The sequence below is a fragment of the Ambystoma mexicanum genome, chromosome 2p, assembly GCF_040938575.1.
Source record: "Ambystoma mexicanum isolate Mex_15411 chromosome 2p, UKY_AmexF1_1, whole genome shotgun sequence".
In the NCBI taxonomy this organism is placed as follows: domain Eukaryota; kingdom Metazoa; phylum Chordata; class Amphibia; order Caudata; family Ambystomatidae; genus Ambystoma; species Ambystoma mexicanum.
The window spans coordinates 1,363,678,897-1,363,698,525 of record NC_090923.1 but is presented as its reverse complement, the minus strand read 5'-3'; the positions used below and the strand labels follow the sequence as shown (position 1 = coordinate 1,363,698,525).

At 47.7% G+C, this 19,629-nt stretch overlaps 1 protein-coding gene across 6 annotated transcripts in view; it reads left to right on the top strand.

Moving 5' to 3' along the window:
* Positions 1-19,629, top strand: part of MPRIP (myosin phosphatase Rho interacting protein) — a 1,106,800-nt gene that overhangs the window by 644,341 nt on the left and 442,830 nt on the right. For all 6 annotated transcript variants that reach the window (XM_069645743.1, XM_069645742.1, XM_069645740.1 and 3 more), the window contains exons 8-10: positions 994-1,135; positions 2,126-2,242; positions 3,736-3,792. In XM_069645743.1, the coding sequence (XP_069501844.1) occupies positions 994-1,135; positions 2,126-2,242; positions 3,736-3,792 (316 nt within the window). The remainder of the gene's footprint in view (positions 1-993; positions 1,136-2,125; positions 2,243-3,735; positions 3,793-19,629) is intronic.

Genomic DNA, 19,629 nt, shown 5'->3' with positions numbered 1-19,629 from the left:
TTACCCAGAGCTGTGCCCGGGGTTATGATTTATTCAAAACCTTCCAGCCATCAACCTTTGGTTTTGCTGCACACATCATTAACAAAGTAAGCAGACTTGGTCCACCGCAGGAGTGCTTTCATACCTGAAGGTTAGCCACACCACGCAGTGCATTCATTAGAAATGCCTAACCCTTAAATGGCTGCCAATGGAGAGACAGCAGCACAGCCAATCAACACCCAGGCCCTACATCAGCCTCCAATAACCAAACCCTCATCTCAACACTTCTATATCCCTACTTATGGCACATGTAGAAGTGGCGCAAAAAAGTACCCAAAATAATCTGTCATGAGCGTCCCGGGATGATGGGCTAAAATGGCGACTTGTTTAAGAAGTGCTTGGTTCTAAAAGCACCTTTTTGAAGCCAAGGGTATGTGTTGGTCCCAAAAGACTGACAAAGATCACACAGCATGACCATTGTGTTCCAGGAAACTCTCCTGATGATGAAGGGAGGCAGATGAGACTTTACTATGCATGGGACTCCATAGACCATATGTTGCTAACAAACCTCAAATTATCTGCTTGGTGGGTACAAACACAGGTGTTACTATATTTGGGGTACATTGGTTTAACACTTGACTGGCCACTGTTCTATGTGAAGGATTTCACTGGCAAGGATCTTTTCAGACTGAGTGGAAACTCTTAATGCTGTAATCTTTTAAAAACCGAGTGTTGCTGAAAGTCTAGCCAATATTATTTGCATCGTTGGTGTAGTTGCTTGGCTTATGATAGCTCTTAACCCCTTTCTTTTTGTAAATTGATTTTGCATTGTTCTCTCTATGCTAATGTTGCAATGCCTTTCTCAGTTGCTAGGCAGTATCTTCTGTGGATTGTATGTATGCAAGTGTTTAGTCTCATCAGCGAATCCAAATGCCTTACGTAGGTGTAGGGCCACTGAGCTAGGTTGAAATTCTGAATTGGCAGCTCTTCATGTAAGCGGAACATGTCTCCTAGGCGCTCACAAGTGATTGAGAAGTTTGAAGCACTGGACATTGAAACGGCAGAACAAATGGAGACCAGCTGCACTGCTGCTCCTGTCCTTTCCAGTGAGACGCGCCAGGGGAGAAGCGAGAAGCGAGTTTTCCCCAGGAAAAGGGTAAGGTGCAGTGGACATTGCTGAAAGGTTGAACCTACTCCATCAGCATTTGAATTACAGTTGCAAACAAAATGAAGATGTTCTTTATGTTGCTAGCTGTCCGTCTTAGACTGATTCCATTAGGTCACAATATATCATTTAGTGACCCCAATACTTATTGTAGGGATGTGCTTGAGTCATGGACCTGATACATAATCTGCTGTGGAGTAGAGTAATGTGTTTTCAACCATAGTCACTTAGTTACTCAAATGAATCTGTGCAGTATTATTTTAGGAATTAGAAAAGCTTAACTAGAAAATGATGTAATGCCTGCTTAACACAATCCCAAGTGTGAAGAATAGTAATTACTTGTAGAACTATTAAAACAAAGACTTTTGTGGCTTTGCTTTCATTGTAGTACAAAATGTGGACCAGGAAAACAATTGCCCACGATGTAGGTGTTTTATTCGAAAAAGCCACTATGGTGTTTACACCTTTGCCCTTTTATGTCTGATAATGTACTGCATGTTAGACAATTTCCCAGATGTACAACTGCTTGAAGCTCTGTTAAATAAAAATATAAAAGAAATGCAAAATGTGCGTTTTTATGGTCTTGCTTAGCTGCCTATTTTAAATATGGCGTATATACTTGATACATGTTGGTCCATGAAAGTGTATTTTATTATTTTTAGAAAAGCCTGCAGATATTTGTTTGTGTTATCGGTAAAGCAGCAATGACAAAGTACCAAGTTTGTTACTGATGCATAAACGTTAGCAGGATCTATTTGTCCACTTTTACTAACAGATATCTCTAGTATGGAATCTTGTCGGTGTATGCAACAGGATTTCAGAACTCCTTTAAATGTTTAATTCCCTCCTTAAAGTAACCTATTAATCACTGGGTGTTCAATACTATATGACCAGATTTTGTATTAGTAATAGCTTAGTATTTATTGTATTGGTGCATTTTTTGAAGAACATGTCTAATTTCAGCTGTCACTTAATTTCTAGGACTATGCTGTTGGCACGTCATTGGTAGGTGCCATCCCAGATGTTCCAGCATCACCTGTAACACCATATCGTCGAGCGAAATCACTGGATAGAAGGGCTTCCGAGTCCTCCATGACGGTGAGCCATCGTGTGTTTTTGTCATTTTTGTAACGCTGCCCTACAAATTACTACCCCCAAATTGGTTCACACTATATATTTCAAAAGCACGTTGGAGACTTACTGATTCTTCCTGCTTACACCACAGTGTGGCTGAGTGCATTTATTGAAAACCTATTCTTTATACCCTCTTATGAGCCTATTTATATGGTGTTTTGCGAATTTGTGGTTGGGTATATTTTTACCATTGCCACCATGTAGCTCCATTTCATTTGTGACAACCTTAGCCATTCCTGGCTTTTCATCCCACTTCACTTGGCATTCTGGGACTTGTAGCTTTTAGTTTCCCTTTTTAAGTATTGTCCTACACGCATGAAATGTGTTTGCTAAAAAGCCAGAAATGTCACACATGACATTATGCCACATAGGAGATATGATGTACATTTTCTATGTAAAATACATTTTTACGTAGAGAACAATATAGATAAACCATTAATGGTGGTAAGAATTCCCATAATACATCTGAAGAATTGTAATGATATAATACATGGCATCCCACAATATCTGTATAAAAGCATGTAAAGAACAGTCTAGACATGCAAAAGAATACCACCCTTGTGTCGGCTTCCTTCTTCGACACCCTTACAACTAATGAAAACCTTTGAGTTGATCATTTGGACATAAACACCCATTGGCCCTCTGGCTAGAAGATAATTATCCAGTACTCTAATATTGGTTGAAGAAAGAGGTTTGCGATACTTTGAATGAAAGATAAAGCTCATGATTGGCAGAAACAGTCCTATTACCACGTGACTAGATGGGTCAGGTTACATTGCTGATTGAGGAAGTACATCATTATTCCAGGGGTATGCACATACCAAAAACGTTAGCCATCTGTACTCTCCCTTGTGTGTGACACAATACTAGACAACAGTACGTGGTATGTTGGGACATGTAAAGCCAAGAACTGGTGCAGGAGCCGTTACCCATCTCATGGGCTACTTGACAGCTCTAAGTTTGGTAGCTTTTCAGTTCATCGTGCTTACTGCTGACTCCCACAGATGGTTTGCCATAGTGTTCTTCCAACAGACTGCTCAACTCTGGTGCAGTGTTTCATGGGAGCTGGATTCCATTCTGCTGATAGTAATGAACAGCCAGATAGACGGTACAGACTCAGAAACCACTTGGGATGTAGATGAAATATTGCTTTGAGATCTCAGACTAGCACCTCTTCCAAAGAGGACTAGTGTTCGAATGAATTTCATTGTGTTTTCATGTGATCCCCAAATTAAAAAGTGTACTTCACATATTTTAGGAGAAAATGGTTATAAGTTTGGTGTGTCTGGAGTTCAACAGCAACATACTTAATTGTGCAGGAAGCAAACATCCCCTCTCTCTAAAATAAACAGATTGAGAGTTTCACAAATTAGACCTTTGCATTGCTAATTATTTGCGTAAGGTGAAGCAGTTCACCAAAATAATGTTTCGCTTTCTCTGTTCTTTCTCCCCTGCAGCCTGACCTGCTGAACTTTAAGAAAGGATGGCTCACAAAGCTGTACGAGGATGGACAGGTAGGCGCCTACACCTTACATTTCTCAAGAGCTGTGCCAGATCTTGAGAGCATCTACTTCCTTCTGTAATTTGCATTTTGATTATTTTTTTTCTTCCAATTTTGCATGCCATCTGTTATGGCTTGCTCCATTTTATGAGTGTTTTTTGAAGGAAAAAAAAACGATGCTGGTTAGTGCCTCCATCTTGTTGCCTGTTAGCACACTGCCATTTGTACTCTCATAGTACAGTCCCTAGCAGGCCTCACTGCCTAAGAGCACTTTAGGGTACCTTCTTTGTTGCCAAGTGTCACCTCAGTGAAGTTTATTTTTTAAATAAAAAAACCTGAACGTCCGTCCATGACTTCCAGAACTATCTACTCCAAACAATTGCATATTCCCATGATGGTGGAAAGGAAGGGAAAGGACACAAAGCCTTATAAGACACCTTTTCAATTGACAAATGGATTGTCGTGCCAGTTGTGAGGGAGCGATTGCACAATAACCCAAAACAAAATTATTTTAAGCCCTTCCAAACTGGTTGCAGAAAACGGAACCATGAAAAGGCCTACCCAACCAGCTTAAAAGCTTCTCAAAAAATTGTTTAACATTCGAAAGCCTACCTACAGGAACACCAGCAAATGTGTTTAGTTCAAGTGAAAAGATCAGGTTCTTGGAAGAAATATTTTGGTATCACCACACCGCCAGTTGCCACTAACCACCTCTAATCTTCCCCCACTTACCAACACACATCTGAACACAGAACCCTAATGTTCAAAATAGGCCACCACAAGGAGCAACACCACCTCTCGACATGTGTCTTTATGTTTCAAACTTCTAATTGCATTCATATTCTTGTACCCTGTTACTGTATCACTGTGGTGTACAGCACTCTTTTGCTTCAAAGCTAGGTTTGCGCTATACAAAACTGAGCACATACAATTTCTTGCAACAGCATTTGGAACAGCTTAATTCTCCATATGCCTGAATTGAATTGGATTTGGGTGATTAGCGCTCTGCTTGACTAAGGTTAGGTGAGCAGTTAACTGGTATAAAATTAGTTTAAAGTCCTCCAAATAGGTCATCCAAAAGAGTAATTTATTTTCAAAAGTGTCAGCCGACACGTGTTTCGACCTTGGTCGTTCTCAAGGCTGACAGAGAAATAATAGAATCATACATAAATTATAATCCTGGTGTCGTACAGATGTATATGCATTGGATAGTACAGTATTGTATCCCGGAAAGGATACACGTATGTAATATAGTTGCACAGAACACATATACACATTTGTTGCATAATGTATGTTTACAACCTTAATCAGGCAGAGCGCAAATCACCCAAATTCAATTCAAGTATCATTTTTTCAAGGCCCTTTTTGGGTGGGCCTTTTGGAACGGGTGACGCAGCTTGCCAAGAAATATAATTCTAGTGGTCTAATCGCGCTACTTAGGATTCAAACCCATACGCTCCATTGTATTACCGTAACAGTAGTTCTCCATATGCTCAACACAAAGCTACAACAGTCAGATATATAAACCACTCACAACCCCAAGTTTGTTATGTCAAAGGTTAGCATCCATTAACCTGCTAGCAGTTGTATTTACCGGAATTGTGAACCATGAACATAGCTGCATGCGTTTTGTTGGCTAGTAGTGTGAAGCCCTACTGTTCTCCTAAATGACACTAACCAACCTGATTAAACATGCCGTTTCCTTGTAACCCCAGTAACAGCCCAAAGTATGCTCTTTTTTCTGCACCTAACTCTTGCATCTATTTTATCCAATGTCCTCACTACTGTTATGTCACCTATGTAAGCTAAGCAATCTGTAACAGCACCACAATGCCCCAGGGCCGCTTGTGCGCTTTATAAATGCAAATAAATAAAATAAATAAATAAAGCCATAGCATAGCTTTGTCGGTTTTATTGTGCTAGAAGTATAAACGCATAGCACCAGTTTTATCCCCCAGCAGTGTGAACGCTTGGCATAGCTGCATCAGTTGTATTTGCGAGAAGTGTGAAGCCATTCAGCTGCATCATTTTTGGCTGCCAACAGTGTACACCCATGGCATGGTGGCATCAATTGTATATACTAGAACAGTGAAGCTAGAGTATCGTTGCATCGGTTTTCTTGTACTAGAAGTGTGAACCTATAGCATACCTGCATCAGTTGTTTCTGCTAGACTTGTGAACGTAAAGTATAGCTGCATCAATATTGTTTGCAATAGCACTGTGAACCCAAAGCATAGCAGGATTAATACCATTTCCTAGAAGTGTGAATTTGTAGCAAAGCTCCTTGAATTGGTGGACCTTGACATTATCTTACTTGGGTTGTATTGTGTAATCTCTCCCTCACAACTGACACAGCACAGTCCGTTTGTCAGTCAAAGATATCTTAAAAAGCTTTGTGTTTTCATTCACTGCATTTCACCATCTTGGGAATGTTATGTGTGAACCTAAAAAATAGCTGCATCGATTGTTAGAACTGTGAGCTCATAACATGACTGCATTAATTGTCTTCACTAGAAGTGTGAATCCACAGCTTAACTGCGTCCATTTTATTGTGTATCAGTTTTATTCTTCTAAAAGTGTGACCCCATAAGATACCTGCATCAAAATAATTTGTCAGCAGTGTGAACCCATAGCATGAGATCCGTTCACAGTGCTACTCTTGAACTCAATATCATTCTCCTAGCATCCACTGAAATAGTTAATCTAATTCGACTCTGCCCTTCAGTAAACTCGCTATTTAGTAAATCTCACCTTCTTTTCCCTACTCATTACTTTACTAGCAATCCATAATAGCTAGCTAATAAACTGCTCCACCCACTCCCATCATGGACATGAGGGCACCACTGTGCCTATCCAAAGCAATACAACATTTTTTAAACCCCAAACTTTAAATGAATCATTCTGCTCAATCTAAAACTAGTGCAGTAAATAATCTGCTCCATAGCCCGGATTCATAATATCAATTCAGGTAAGCTTCACCCCACCATGCTCTAAAACAACCTCCAATCCCTCCTTCACCCTACAATGTACAACTGCGCCACCAAGCCCTACACTCCACGGAAGAAGCAAATCAACATGCCAAGAAACTGAAAAGACAGTTGAATCACAAAAGAGGAAGGGAAAGTGGTGGACGCCGCCTTAACACCTTCAGAGAAGTGAACTGGGAACTCTTAAGGAATACCACTTCCACACCTTAGAAGACCCGGAACGATCTTATCGAGAACCCCCCTGAAGCATCCACCAGAACCAGATTACCATGTGGAAAACACCAGAGCAGGGACAGAAATAATAAGTTGAGAAGTAGGAGACACAATATCCCAAAAGCCCCAAATCCACCCATCTACCGACCTATGTTAAAAGCATAACAGCAAGCAATCCTACTTACCAGACAGTTTCACAAGAGAACCTAGAATGGCCGCAGCAAGCCTACAAGGACCCCCCAGGAGAGTTAACCTTGACCCCAGGAAGACCTTCTCTCGGACTCCAACTGTTATGCTGATTTCTCAGTGAGATTTTGAAATTTTGAAATGCAAACAACAAACTAAACTCTCCACAGCTGTCTATGGCCAGCATAATATGGTATACACTATATGCGATCAAAGGGCAATCAGTTGCCAAACACACCTTGGATATATTTGACCTCCTTTGCGAGGAACAAGTAGACCTTTGCATCACAGAAACACGGCCCTCTAATGAATTGTCAGTCCTCCACAAAAGTATTTTGCAAGTATTTGAGCTTCCTCCTCCTATGCAGACCTTCATCCTGCAGTCTAACCTTTGCTGACAGTAGGTGCAGCAACCAATCTGTGGGTCATTAATATACCTGACAACACTCGGCAATTTCAGCATCTGGTACGAGAGGGAATACAATCCAATCACAAAATCCTTCAAGGTAATTTCTGTCCTACATCCCAAACCAAACGGTGAAGGGTGCCATAGCTGAAAACACTAGATGACATTTTCTGTAATGAAAACATTATCACGATATGCTCCCAAAGCCACCTTCCCTGTTCCATTTACAATCTTCGTAGTGGGTCTGCCATTTGCAGAACCGTCCCAAGGACCCTTCACCATACCATACCAGACCCTGGATGAAAGTATAAACATTTTACTACATGCAATGGAATCCAACATATAGTCACCACAAACCTACCAAGAAAACACTAATGAACAACTGCCCTACCTCCATAACTGAATTAACACTTCCTTAGACTAGATTGCTCTGTAAAAACCTTTTGAAGAATGGAAAAAAAAAACATTTGCGAAATGGTGCACTCAAACATATAAAGAAAGAGAATTGAAAACCTTGAGGAAAACTCGAGGAAAGACGCTTGCAAGAGTGGCCTACCTTCAACAGCTATGTTTCTAGAGGGCAAAAATCGTCGAAGCCATAAAAGCACACTTCTCCCAATGCACTGAATCGGCACAGCAAATCCATAAAGAAACGTTTCAAATTATTAATAAATTGAAAGCCCCAGCTGCTGATAAACAAGTTCAATTCCCACTTAAGAATGATGCGAACACATTGTGACATATTTTAGCAGGAATGTGCGGTTTCATATGTCGCTATGAAAAAGTCGCCAGGTTGGCGACTTTAGTTTACAATTCTTTCCCCAAATATTCTACCATGGGTATAATAATATATTACCTCCAATCCTAGAATATTTGGGGAAAGTGTTGATTGTCTAGAGGATGCATTCTTAGGGAAATGCCGCCACCTGGCTGCCATTTTCACAGCGAAATTCTCACTGGATACCGAATATGCTACACTTACAAGGATTGAATAATAAAAGGCCACCACCTTTTTGCAGGACTAAAGAGAGCCACTTTCCGGCACCAACCACCCTCCTAACCTCTCTCTGCACCATCTCTCTAAAGAATATACTTTCCTACAATTGGTTCTTGCAACCCTGGATGTTCACTGGAAGATCCTTGCCAGTCTGACGTCTATAAAAACATAAAAATCCAGAAGGGATGTCTTGTTGCTCCTCAATGACTCAATCACCACGAGAACATCCCACTACTAATGTCAGTCCACTCTTCCAAAATAAAATGTGTACTCAAATGCTGTACTCAAGCTGTCACCCCATCTCAAACAATATGTTCATCCGAACATTTCTGGGGAAAATTCTTGTATGGACAATTTCTGGATATAATCGAAAGAAACCTCCTGGGTCACAGCACAGATTATGACCAATGGGCACACAATCCTTCACTCAATGTGGGAGCAGAATAAAGAAGTGTGAGAATTCTAAGATTGTGCTGAACCTTCTTGACATTTCAGCAACTTTTGTATACCATCATGAGTAAGATCCTCCTAAAATGACTGGATAACATTGAAATAAAAGGAGCAGCCCTACTTTGGATCACTTAATTCGTCACTGACTGAACCAAAACCACTAGTATGGGCCCCTACAGATCCCAACCACGCTACCTGACCTGTGGAGTACCCTAAGGATCTACACTCTCATCCCTCTTTTTGTTTAAACATTGATACGAAACCCCTACTGGAACTAATCAATCTGTCCACCCTCACCTCCTACAACTACGCAGATGAAACGCAAATAATCTACAAACTGGAAAACAACACAACAGTGATCTCACCAGATGTAAAAAGATGCCTTGCAGACATGGAAGACGGCAAACAATGTAAAAGTCAACAACACCCAAACGAAGCTCACAATCCACAGTAAGGAACCTCTGAACCAAAATACAGTAACCTCAGTCTAGGACCGCAAGTGAGCGCCATCGTCGGAATGGATTTCTTCCAACTCTGTACTTTGGGACACATCTTAACTTGCCTGTCCTTCACTCACAGGACCAGTGACTGGCTCAGTGGCTTGGCCCTGTCATGTGGGAACAAGGACCTCTTCCTCCTGCAGTAGATGGCCTACCAGGGCGTTTGCCAGCACTAGCCCTCTTACTCCCAGCGATGGTGTGAGTTGGGGGGGTGGGGGCAGGTGCGTGATGGGTCAGAAATGTGAGGCGGACAACTTTTAGATTTCTGAAAATATGCTATTTTTATTAAGTTATATGTTTCAATGAACACCTCACTATCCCTGCCCTGATGAGGATTTCCCTGCCTAACCCAAGCTTAAGAAAATACTCTTAACAGAAAATATCTGGCCCTCGTGCTTGTGCATAAAATGCACAAGACAATATATGGCAATTCACAACTACTGCATTGATAATAGATTCACAGTTTCTCTATGTTAACCCGGGTCAACTGCCCTTCCCAAGGTTTTAAGTTAGATTCAGTTCCAATGTTCAACAAAAAAAAACTAGGAAATCCGGGTTTGTAACAATGTTCCACTTTAGCTCTTTTCACCTTCAGCTTGCCAAAAGAAAGTTCTGTCAATCCAATGTTCAACAATGAAAAGATGATTCTTCCTTGAATAGTGATTTTCAGTTCATCAAATAGCAACAATGATATTTTTGGTAAGTGTTGGGCAAGATTGTGTGCAGTACACTTTGGGTGCACTACACCGATCTTGACCTCTTGGCAATAGGAACCCAACCTTTGGTATATGTCTGTACTACATAGTTTGGTAGTGTGGCTGAGCAGCCAAGCTTATCTCAAGAGGGGTCAATGTGAGCAGTAGTGGTCTTTCACAGAGGTTTACGGTGACAAGTATTCAAATAAACTTATACTCAGGGTTTCTTGATTAAACAATTAATTTCTCCAGCATGGGGTCTGGCATGGATTCACATGCTCATGAATATTCCCCGTCGTCGGGCTGGGAATCCTCGGTAAAGAAAAAAACCAGTATCAGTTTCGTTTCTGATCTGTCTTTCGCAGTAATAACCAATCACTGGTCTCTGCGTCATACTGACCACAGCCAATGACTGCCCTCTACCTAAGCACCGCCTCTGGCAGCCATCTTCAGATTATTACCGCACGTTCATGTGTTGGGATCCTCGTGCTATTGCTCTCGAGCGTTAGTGCTATTTTTTCACGTTTTTTTTTCTCAAAACTTTGTTTTTTCCGGTCAAAAGAGCCTCAAGCTCCACCGACTCTCCATCCGATCAACGGGGACCCATGTCGGATTCGTCTGCGCCCCTCAAGGGTGAAGATTTCGTTGAGCTACGTTTTGGAGGACTCCAGAAGCTTCTCAGGCCCAGGAGAAGGGAAGCTCGACGCCCGGAAAGCTGTTCAGGGTCTGCCCTGGATGCCAGCTGCAGAACGTCTTTAAGGAGGACGAACACTCCTTTTGTCTCTACTGCTTACATGAGGACAAGACGCACGTGGAGAAGGACTGTGCGTTTTGCGGCAATATGTCGGAGCGGACCATGAAGGACCGCCACCAACGCCTCGCCAACTGGCTGGAAGGGAAGAGCCCGTCAGGCGAGAAGAAGTGGAAGAAATCCGAGCGGTCTTCTAAGACCTTTGAGGACGCCCCGGCGACGGGGGTCCAACACAAGGCCAAGCACCGCGAGTCCGCTGGCACCGGGAGCGCCGAACGGTCGGGCTCTACGGGCGCCAGGCAGGGCGCACCCTCCCCGGCACCTTCAGCCACGAGCCAACGCTCTGGGTCGGGTAAGAGGAAGGGCGAGCACCCGGCGAAGCTCCTGGAGAGGCCCCGGTCGAGCTCGAAGGCCCCATCGGAGGGGGAGCGAGGCAGTGTCCCCCCCTCAAGGATAAGGCGGTGAGCGCACCTAAGATGGTGAAGGCCTTAATCCATCCGGCCAAGCCCTCTAACGATACTGTCGCGGCGGCCCTGGCTCAGCCTGTGGAGGCTACACCAGTGGTGGCGACCTCGGGGCTCAGAGTCTCCCTGCCACCTCGGAGGGAGTCCTCTTTTGTGCCCATCGATAGGACCCCCGTGAAATCCCCGGCGGGGAAGAAAAAGGGGGGGGGGGCAGGGTGTCGTCGTAGATTCGGCTTCAGAGGAAGAGCTGATCGAGGTCTTAAGCCACGGCCTTGGCGTGGATGAAGACCGGCCCGTCGGGATGGATCCCGACGCAGGTGACGACGACATCGTCGAGGGTGCCGACGGGGCCCCTGATCGCCCGTCGGATTCCCCTCTGCCAGCGCCGCAAGACAACTCGGCGGCCATTTTGTTGGCTATACAGTCCTTATGCTCAGAGATAAGGACGAGACTGCCGTTGCCGACGGAGGAACCTCTCCCGTCGGGGGATCCTGAACCGGGACCTTCTGGTGTTCCCCCGCCCAAGAAAAGGATTCACCCTCCACCTCCTTTTCAGCCGTCGCGACCCGCCCAGCCCTCCTCCCCGTCCACCCGAGGGGATGATACGGGGACTGACACGGCAGCGACGGGTACGGACGACGAGGATCTCCCGTCGTCACCTCCCACAAGGGCTTCTCCGCCCGACGAGATTGGATCGTTCCACTCCATGATCGCCAGGGCATCCGAGCTTTTCCAACTCTGCCCTGAGGAGAAGAAAAAGGAAGGATTCCTTTATCAACTGCGCGAGGCCAAGAGGAAGACGGTCCTCGCGGTGCCTCTACTGGACGACATTTGGGATGAGGGCCTCGCCCTCCTCAAGAACCCTTCCACGACGCCAGCTAGAAGAGACCGGTACGAGAAGAAGTACCGGGTCCCGGACGCGGCCCCCCTGTGCCTCCGGGCGCAGCCTACCCCGGACTCCGTCGTCTCCGCGGCGGCCAGGAAGAAAGCGGGGGGGGGGTGCGGCCTCCACATCGACTTCCCCACCGGACGGCGAGGGAAAGAAATTGGACGCTATGGGACGCAGGGTCATCTCGTCTGCAGCGACGACGATTAAAGCGGCCAACACCTTGGCTATCGTGGCCCGCTACGACAGGGAGCTATGGTACAAACTGGCTCCCCTGCTGGACTTCCTACCGGACGACAAGATGGCGGATGCCCTGGAGATCCTACAGGAAGGTGAGGTGGCGTCAGACCACGCCATCACTATTGCGACGGACATCGCCGACACTGGGTTTCGCCAGTTGGGCAGCGGCGTGTGCCTTAGGCGGCGTGGATGACTCAAGACGTACAGACCAGAGTCCTGGACATGCCGTTCGATGGGAACAACCTGTTTGGGAAAACAGTGGACGATTCCCTTCAGGCCATTAAAGCGGACACTGAGACGGCCCGGGCCCTTGGGGTTCTACAGCAACGACGGACGCCCTTTCGGAGCAGCGGAGGCAAGGGCGCCTCCAAAGGTTCCGGCGGCGGTTTCTCTACCTACCGTCAAGCGGCCCGCTCGTCGTCTCAGGAGGCCTACAGAGGACGAGGCAAGTCTGGCGGACCCCGCCGTCGTCGCCAAGGAGGTCCAGGCGGCAAAGCCTCATCGAAACAGGATTGAACCGGCCGTGGGGTCGGGCCCCCACCGAAGCACCCCGGTGGGAGGCCGGCTGGCAAGCTTCGTCAGCGTGTGGGAGTCCATCTCCACCGACCGTTGGGTGCTGGACGCCTTAGCCCGGGGCCACGCGCTCGAGTTTCAAAGAAGGTGCCCGCGCATCCCCCCCCGTGGCCAGGAAAGAGCTTCATGTCCCTCAGCTTCTCCTGGAGGTAAAGGCGTTGCTCAGGAAGGGCGCCATCGAACTCGTCCCAAAGAGGCTTCGGGGCTCCGGAGTTTACTCGAGATACTTCCTCGTGAAGAAGAAGACGGGAGGATGGCGCCCCATCCTAGACCTGCGACGTCTGAACAAGTTCATCAAGGCGCAGAAGTTCCGGATGGTCACCCTCCAGCACGTCCTGGGTCAGCTGGAGGAAGGAGACTTCCTGTCGTCGTTGGATTTGGAGGATGCCTACTTCCATATTCCCATCCTAAAGGGGCACCGAAAATTCCTCAGGTTTGTGGTCCAAGGGCGTCACTACAAGTTCAAAGCCCTCCCCTTCGGACTATGGTCGGCACCCAGGGTATTTACCAAGTGCCTTGCACCGGTGGTGGCGCAGCTGCGCCGCGAGGGGATCCACGTCTATCCCTACCTGGACGACTGGCTCATCCGAGCCAAGACGAGGGAGCTCGCCGTGGAGCACACGGCAAGGACCGTCCAACTTCTCACAGACCTGGGATTCTCCGTGAACTACACCAAGTCCCACCTGGTACCCGCGCAAAACGCACTGTTTCTGGGAGCGAAGCTCGACACAGTGTCCCTTCTGGCCTCCCCGTCGGAGGAAAGGACCAGGTCCATCCTAGGCAAGGTACAGCGGATGTTGGTTTCCGACGCGGCCAAGGTGAGGTCCATCAAGTCCCTCCTCGGAATGATGTCTTCTTGCATCTACCTCATTCCCATGTGCAGACTCCGGATGCGCCCGTTGCAGGAGTTCCTGGACGCGCGCTGGACCCAAACGACGGGCGGCTTCGAGGAGAGGATCACACTCGACGAGAGTTTCCGCCGAGCGGTCCGGTGGTGGGGCACCCGCGCGCATCTGACGGCGGGCATGGACTTCCAGACCCCAGACCACCAGGAGACAGTGACCACGGATGCCTCCCTGGAAGGGTGGGGAGCGCGCACCGAAAATCTGCACGCGAGAGAGGCCTGTGGCTCCCGACGGAGAAGTCCCTCCATATCAACGTCCTGGAGCTCCGTGCAGTGTTCTGGGCCCTCAGGTCCTTCCTTCCGTCCCTCAAGGGCAAGGTGGTGAGGATCTTCACCGACAACACCACCACCATGTTTTACATCAGGAAACAGGGCGGAACCAGGTCCCCAGCACTGTCCAAGGAGGCGCAGGACCTGTGGCATTGGGCCGTCGCCCAAAGGATGTTTCTGGTGCCGTTTCATCTGGCAGGGATAAAAAACACCATCGCCGACTCACTCAGCAGGGAGCTGCGCTCGTGCCACGAGTGGGAACTACGCCAGGATCTAGTGGATCGCCTCTTCCGACGGTGGGGCACACCCCAGATCGACCTGTTCGCGACGGCGACGAAATCCAAGTGCAGGAGGTTCGCCAGCAGGTTTCCCCAGGCGAGGAGCATGGGCGATGCTTTCTCGTTCCCCTGGGAGGGCCTGTTCCTCTACGCGTTCCCTCTTTTGCCACTGCTAATCCGGCTCGTCAACCAGCTCAAGAGGTCACGGTGCAGGATGATCCTCGTCGCACCTGCGTGGCCGAGGCAGATATGGTTCCCGGACCTTCTGGACTTATCAGTGTCCCCGCCAATCAGGCTGCCGGTGGACGCGGATCTACTCTCCAGGGAAGGAGGCGCCATCCTCCACCACGACCCGAAATCGCTGAACTTGCAGGCCTGGCTCTTGCAGCGCTAGAGTTTGGAGGATACGACATACCGGCCGACTGCAGAGAGGTTCTTGCAAAGGCCAGGGCGTCCTCGACTCTTAAATGCTACGGACACAAATGGAAGAGGTTCTCTGTCTGGTGCCACGCACAGAAGATTAACCCTCTACTGATTACGGCTCCCCAGGTACTGCCGTACCTGCTGACGCTGGCCAAAGCTGGACTGGTACACGCGTCCATCAAGATTCATCTTGCTGCGATCTCCCGATACACCAGAACCACGGGCTGGACGTCCTTGTGGTCTCATCGTCTGGTGAAAGAGTTCATGAAGGGACTGTTCAGATCGTTCCCGCCGGTGAAGGCTCCGGCCCCGGCGTGGGAGCTCAACGTGGTGCTGACCAAGCTCATGGGACCTCCGTTCGAGCCTCTGCACTCGGCCCCGTTGAAGTTTCTGTCGTGGAAAACAGCGTTTCTTGTGGCCATCACCTCCGCACGACGGGTGGGAGAGATCCAGGCCCTTTCCTGCAAGGCCCCGTACTTGACTTTTCACGACACGAGGGTAGTGCTCAGGACGCACCCCTCCTTCATGCCCAAGGTACCGTCGGACTTCCATCTCAACGAACCCTTGGTGTTGCCTGTGTTCTTCCCGTCGCCTTCGTCGCCGGCTGAGAGGACTTTGCACTCGCTGGATGTGGCTAAAGCGCTGAAGTTCTACGTGGACCGCACAAAGTGTTTTCGGAAGACGTCACAACTCTTTGTGAATTTTGGACCTGTCAATCAGGGGAAGGCTCTCTCGAAGGCTTCCATTTCCAGATGGCTCTCCGGCTGTATCATGTACTGTCATCGGTTGGCAAACCGACCGCTGCCTGGCCGTCCGAGAGCCCATTCCACCAGAGCGATCGCAGCCACCACGGCGTTCCTTTCTGGTGTGCCCCTGCTGGACATATGTAGGGCTGCTACGTGGAGGTCGACGCACACCTTCACGAAATTCCACTGCGTCGATCGGGATTCCAGGGAGGAGTCCAGGGTCTGCCAAGCAGTGCTGCGCAACCTGTTCGCCTGAGGTGAGCCTGGTGAGGAGGTAAGATGCTTAATGTTGGGTTTGATGTAATGCTTAATGTTGAGCCTTTGCCACCTCCCGTGGTTGTGCATGTGTGTACTGCTATGTATTCTTTATTCATGAGCATGTGAATCCATGCCAGACCCCATGCTGGAGAAGGAACAAGTTACTTACCTGTAACTGTTGTTCTCCAGCATGGGTCTGGCATGGATTCACATGCGAACCCTCCCGCCTACCCCTCTGCGGCTCTTCACTTGGTCATACTGCCACTTCACGTGCTTCCAAATCTGAAGATGGCTGCCAGAGGCGGTGCTTAGGTAGAGGGCAGTCATTGGCTGTGGTCAGTATGACGCAGAGACCAGTGATTGGTTATTACTACGAAAGACAGATCAGAAACGAAACTGATACTGGTTTTTTCTTTACCGAGGATTCCCAGCCTGACGACAGGGAATATTCATGAGCATGTAAATCCATGCCAGACCCATGCTGGAGAACAACAGTTACAGGTAAGTAAATTGATAAGACTTCTTACTGTTGAATAAGACTTCTTCAGAAGGGAGCAATATAACAGTAACAGACATATACACTCCAAAATACACACTTAGTTTCTCTAAATCAGCAAGTACCCATTTGGGATGGCACACAGATTATTCCTACACCATGAGGTGACAAATATCTAGGACACTGTGGACGTTAATATATGACTGGTACATTTAGAGCAATACTGAGTTTGGTGTCAAAGAAAAGGGTTCAAGGATAAAACAAAGGTTACACAAATATTCTGAAGCAGGCAAGTACGTTTTAGCCCTCCAATGCAAAATAAATTAACCCTTTCCTGGAGGAAAGGTAAAAAACCAAGTCAGAGGCAAGAAGAGTCTTTCAGGGAGCCAGGCCAGCCAATGTTAAGTTAGCAAAAGTCTAGGTGAGCTGAAGCACATCTTGTAGGTAAGTAGGTCTTGCACAATTTTTCAGCAGTCTTTGTAGAAAAAGAATCAATGTAGGGCCACAAGCTGGGAGGCTTGTGAGGTGCAAAGTTGTAAGCAACTCTGTGAGGTTAACCAAGACAAGTCTCAACTGAGAACACGTAAGGCTATACCACAAGAGGTAAGTCCTTTGGTTAGAATAAATGGTTCCAGGTGGCTTCTGTTCCTGTGCAGCTCTGCAGATCCTTTTATTCCTGTGCCTCAGTCATGGGGACAAGAGGGAGGACTTGTGGGGACTCCTGCACTGCAATGGGATGGTCAGCAGAAGCAAAGGGCAAACTTCAATTCAGCTGCACTTCGTGGTTTCAGAGTTCCTGGCGTCTCAACAAATAGCACCACTGCAGTCTCTCGGCTAACACTCAGGACTTTCCCTGCATCTGGGGTCCAGCTCTCTGTTGAGGTGTCTCAGGCCTGGTCAGTCCTGGGAGTCCGGAGGATCTTCCACAAGCTCGGGGTATGACTTAAAAGTGATGCACTCCGTTTGGTGTTCCTCTCCCTGGCACTTCAGTTCCAGCAGCAGCAGCAGCGGAAGTACAGCCAGCTCCGAGAGGATGTCCAAACGAGTTCACTTTGGAGTTGATTGGTCCCATCAACTCAAGGGGAGAAGTCGTCCTTGCAGGGATTCTCTAGTCGAGATGAATTCAGAGCCTCAGCACAGCAGCAGGGCTTCACCGGGCAAACCAACGGTCCAGGAGTTGCAGCAGTTCTTCTTCTGATTCCTTCGTCCAGTGGTCGACTCTGTCTTACAAGCCAAAATGCCTTGCCTTTTATGCAGGATTCTCCCATTCATTCCAGCCCAGCTGTCAATCACACAGCAGGGTGGCTGTCCTTGCCGGACAGCCTTTTAGGGAGAATTCTCATAATGTGCTAATTCTCTTCACCTTAGAAACCCCCAGCAACTTTGCCGAATTTTGAGGACTTTTTTTTTTTTTAACCTGGAAAGATTGTGAGCCTGTTTTTCCCACTCTTCCATGTATTTTGATGTGTCTTTTAGTCTTGTGTTCTTTGATTATGGAGTTTTAAGATAACTTCATAGGCATCTTTTGCATGTGTGATACACAGCACCCTCAGTGCAGTGACACAGGGATGTCTTTTTAGACCTCCCAAAGGTTTAAATACCTTCTCTTGGATAAACTACTGTTTCCCAGAGAATGTAAAGTTAAATTGACTTCACTAGTCTTTTTAAATTCCTAGACCCAGCACATACTATCTTCCTATAGAGTGCTGGAGGGATTACCTAGTATCCCCTATGTCTAGAAACACATGTAGCAGTCAAATTCTACCCTTTTCTATCGAAATGGCTGGTGGCAGTGGTTTTACAACGAACTACCATGATTTTTCCCAATCACGAACACCGGTAGCTAAAAATCGCGGGAGCCATGTTTTTCAAGATGGCGCCTTAAGCCCCTTTGTTTAAACGGGACCCGGTCTTCTTTTTTCATCATTTCTTTTTGGAAAGGTCCTTCTAGTGTTTGTCTCGCGCGCCAAACTAGATTTGGTAACTTTGTTTCCATGCCTTTGGCGTCCTTCGGGACTGAAGACCGCCTCTGGCGACTGAGTGTCTGGGGTGGGCAGGAAGTGAGGGAGGTGCCCGAAACTCTGTGCGCTTAGTCTCCGATGCACTCTGGCGTGATTGGCTGGCTGGCTGACTGTCCGGCAAGGACAGCCACCTTGCTGGGTGAGTGGCAGCTAGGCTCGAATGAAAGGGAGAAAACTGTTTAAAAGGCAAGTCTCTTGGACTGGAGAGCAGTCGACCACTGGAACGAAAGAACCGAAGACCAGCTGGAAGAGGACGGCTGCTGCAACTCCTGGACTGTTGGTTTGCCCAGTGAAGGCAAGGTCTGAATTGCCAAGTTCGTCTCGACAGAGAAGCCCCTCTGTTTTTCGATGATCCCGTGCAGTGCAGGATTCCCCTGACGTCCTCCCACTTGTCCCCACAACTGAGGCTCAGGAACAGTGAGATCTGCAGGAACTGCCAGGAACCAACGTCTTCAGCTGCATCTTGTTCTTCATATTAAGGTACTGTGCCAACCCGATTGAGAAAACATCTCTCTCGCAGTGAAAGTTCGTGGAACTTTCCCAACCTGCAGGCATAATCAGCTTGTGACCCAACATATGATTCGAGGGGATTGGGTCCTCCGACGTATTGCATATCTATGACAGTAATCACCACAGCTGTGCTGCTTTGGAAAATCTTCGGTGTCTGCGTCCATGACATCGATACGCCGCCCTCGAAAACCTCCTCCGACGGCCGACGTCACTGGATGTTATAAGTAGGATGCACGACGCCCGTAGCCTCAGTTCCGTTTTTTCCGCGAACGTGTTCGCTTCGGAGATCTCGGCGCGCCTCGACTCTTTGGAGTTCCTGTTCTTTCTCGGTTCTTCGAACCTGTTTCGTATTGTGAAGTCTTTCTTCGTGAAGATGTCTACCTCGTCTTCCACACCGCGTCCGGGCTTTAAGAAGTGCGGGGACTGTGGGTCCAAGATGTCGGTTACGGACTTGCACGACACCTGCCTCTGGTGCCTCGGGGAGGCCCATTACACGGATGACTGTCGACTGCCAGCCGCTCACGTCTAAAGCCTTGCGGGAGCGCAAGAAGTTGTTATCGGTAGGTAAGGTGTCTACGCCACAGAAGTCGAGGTCT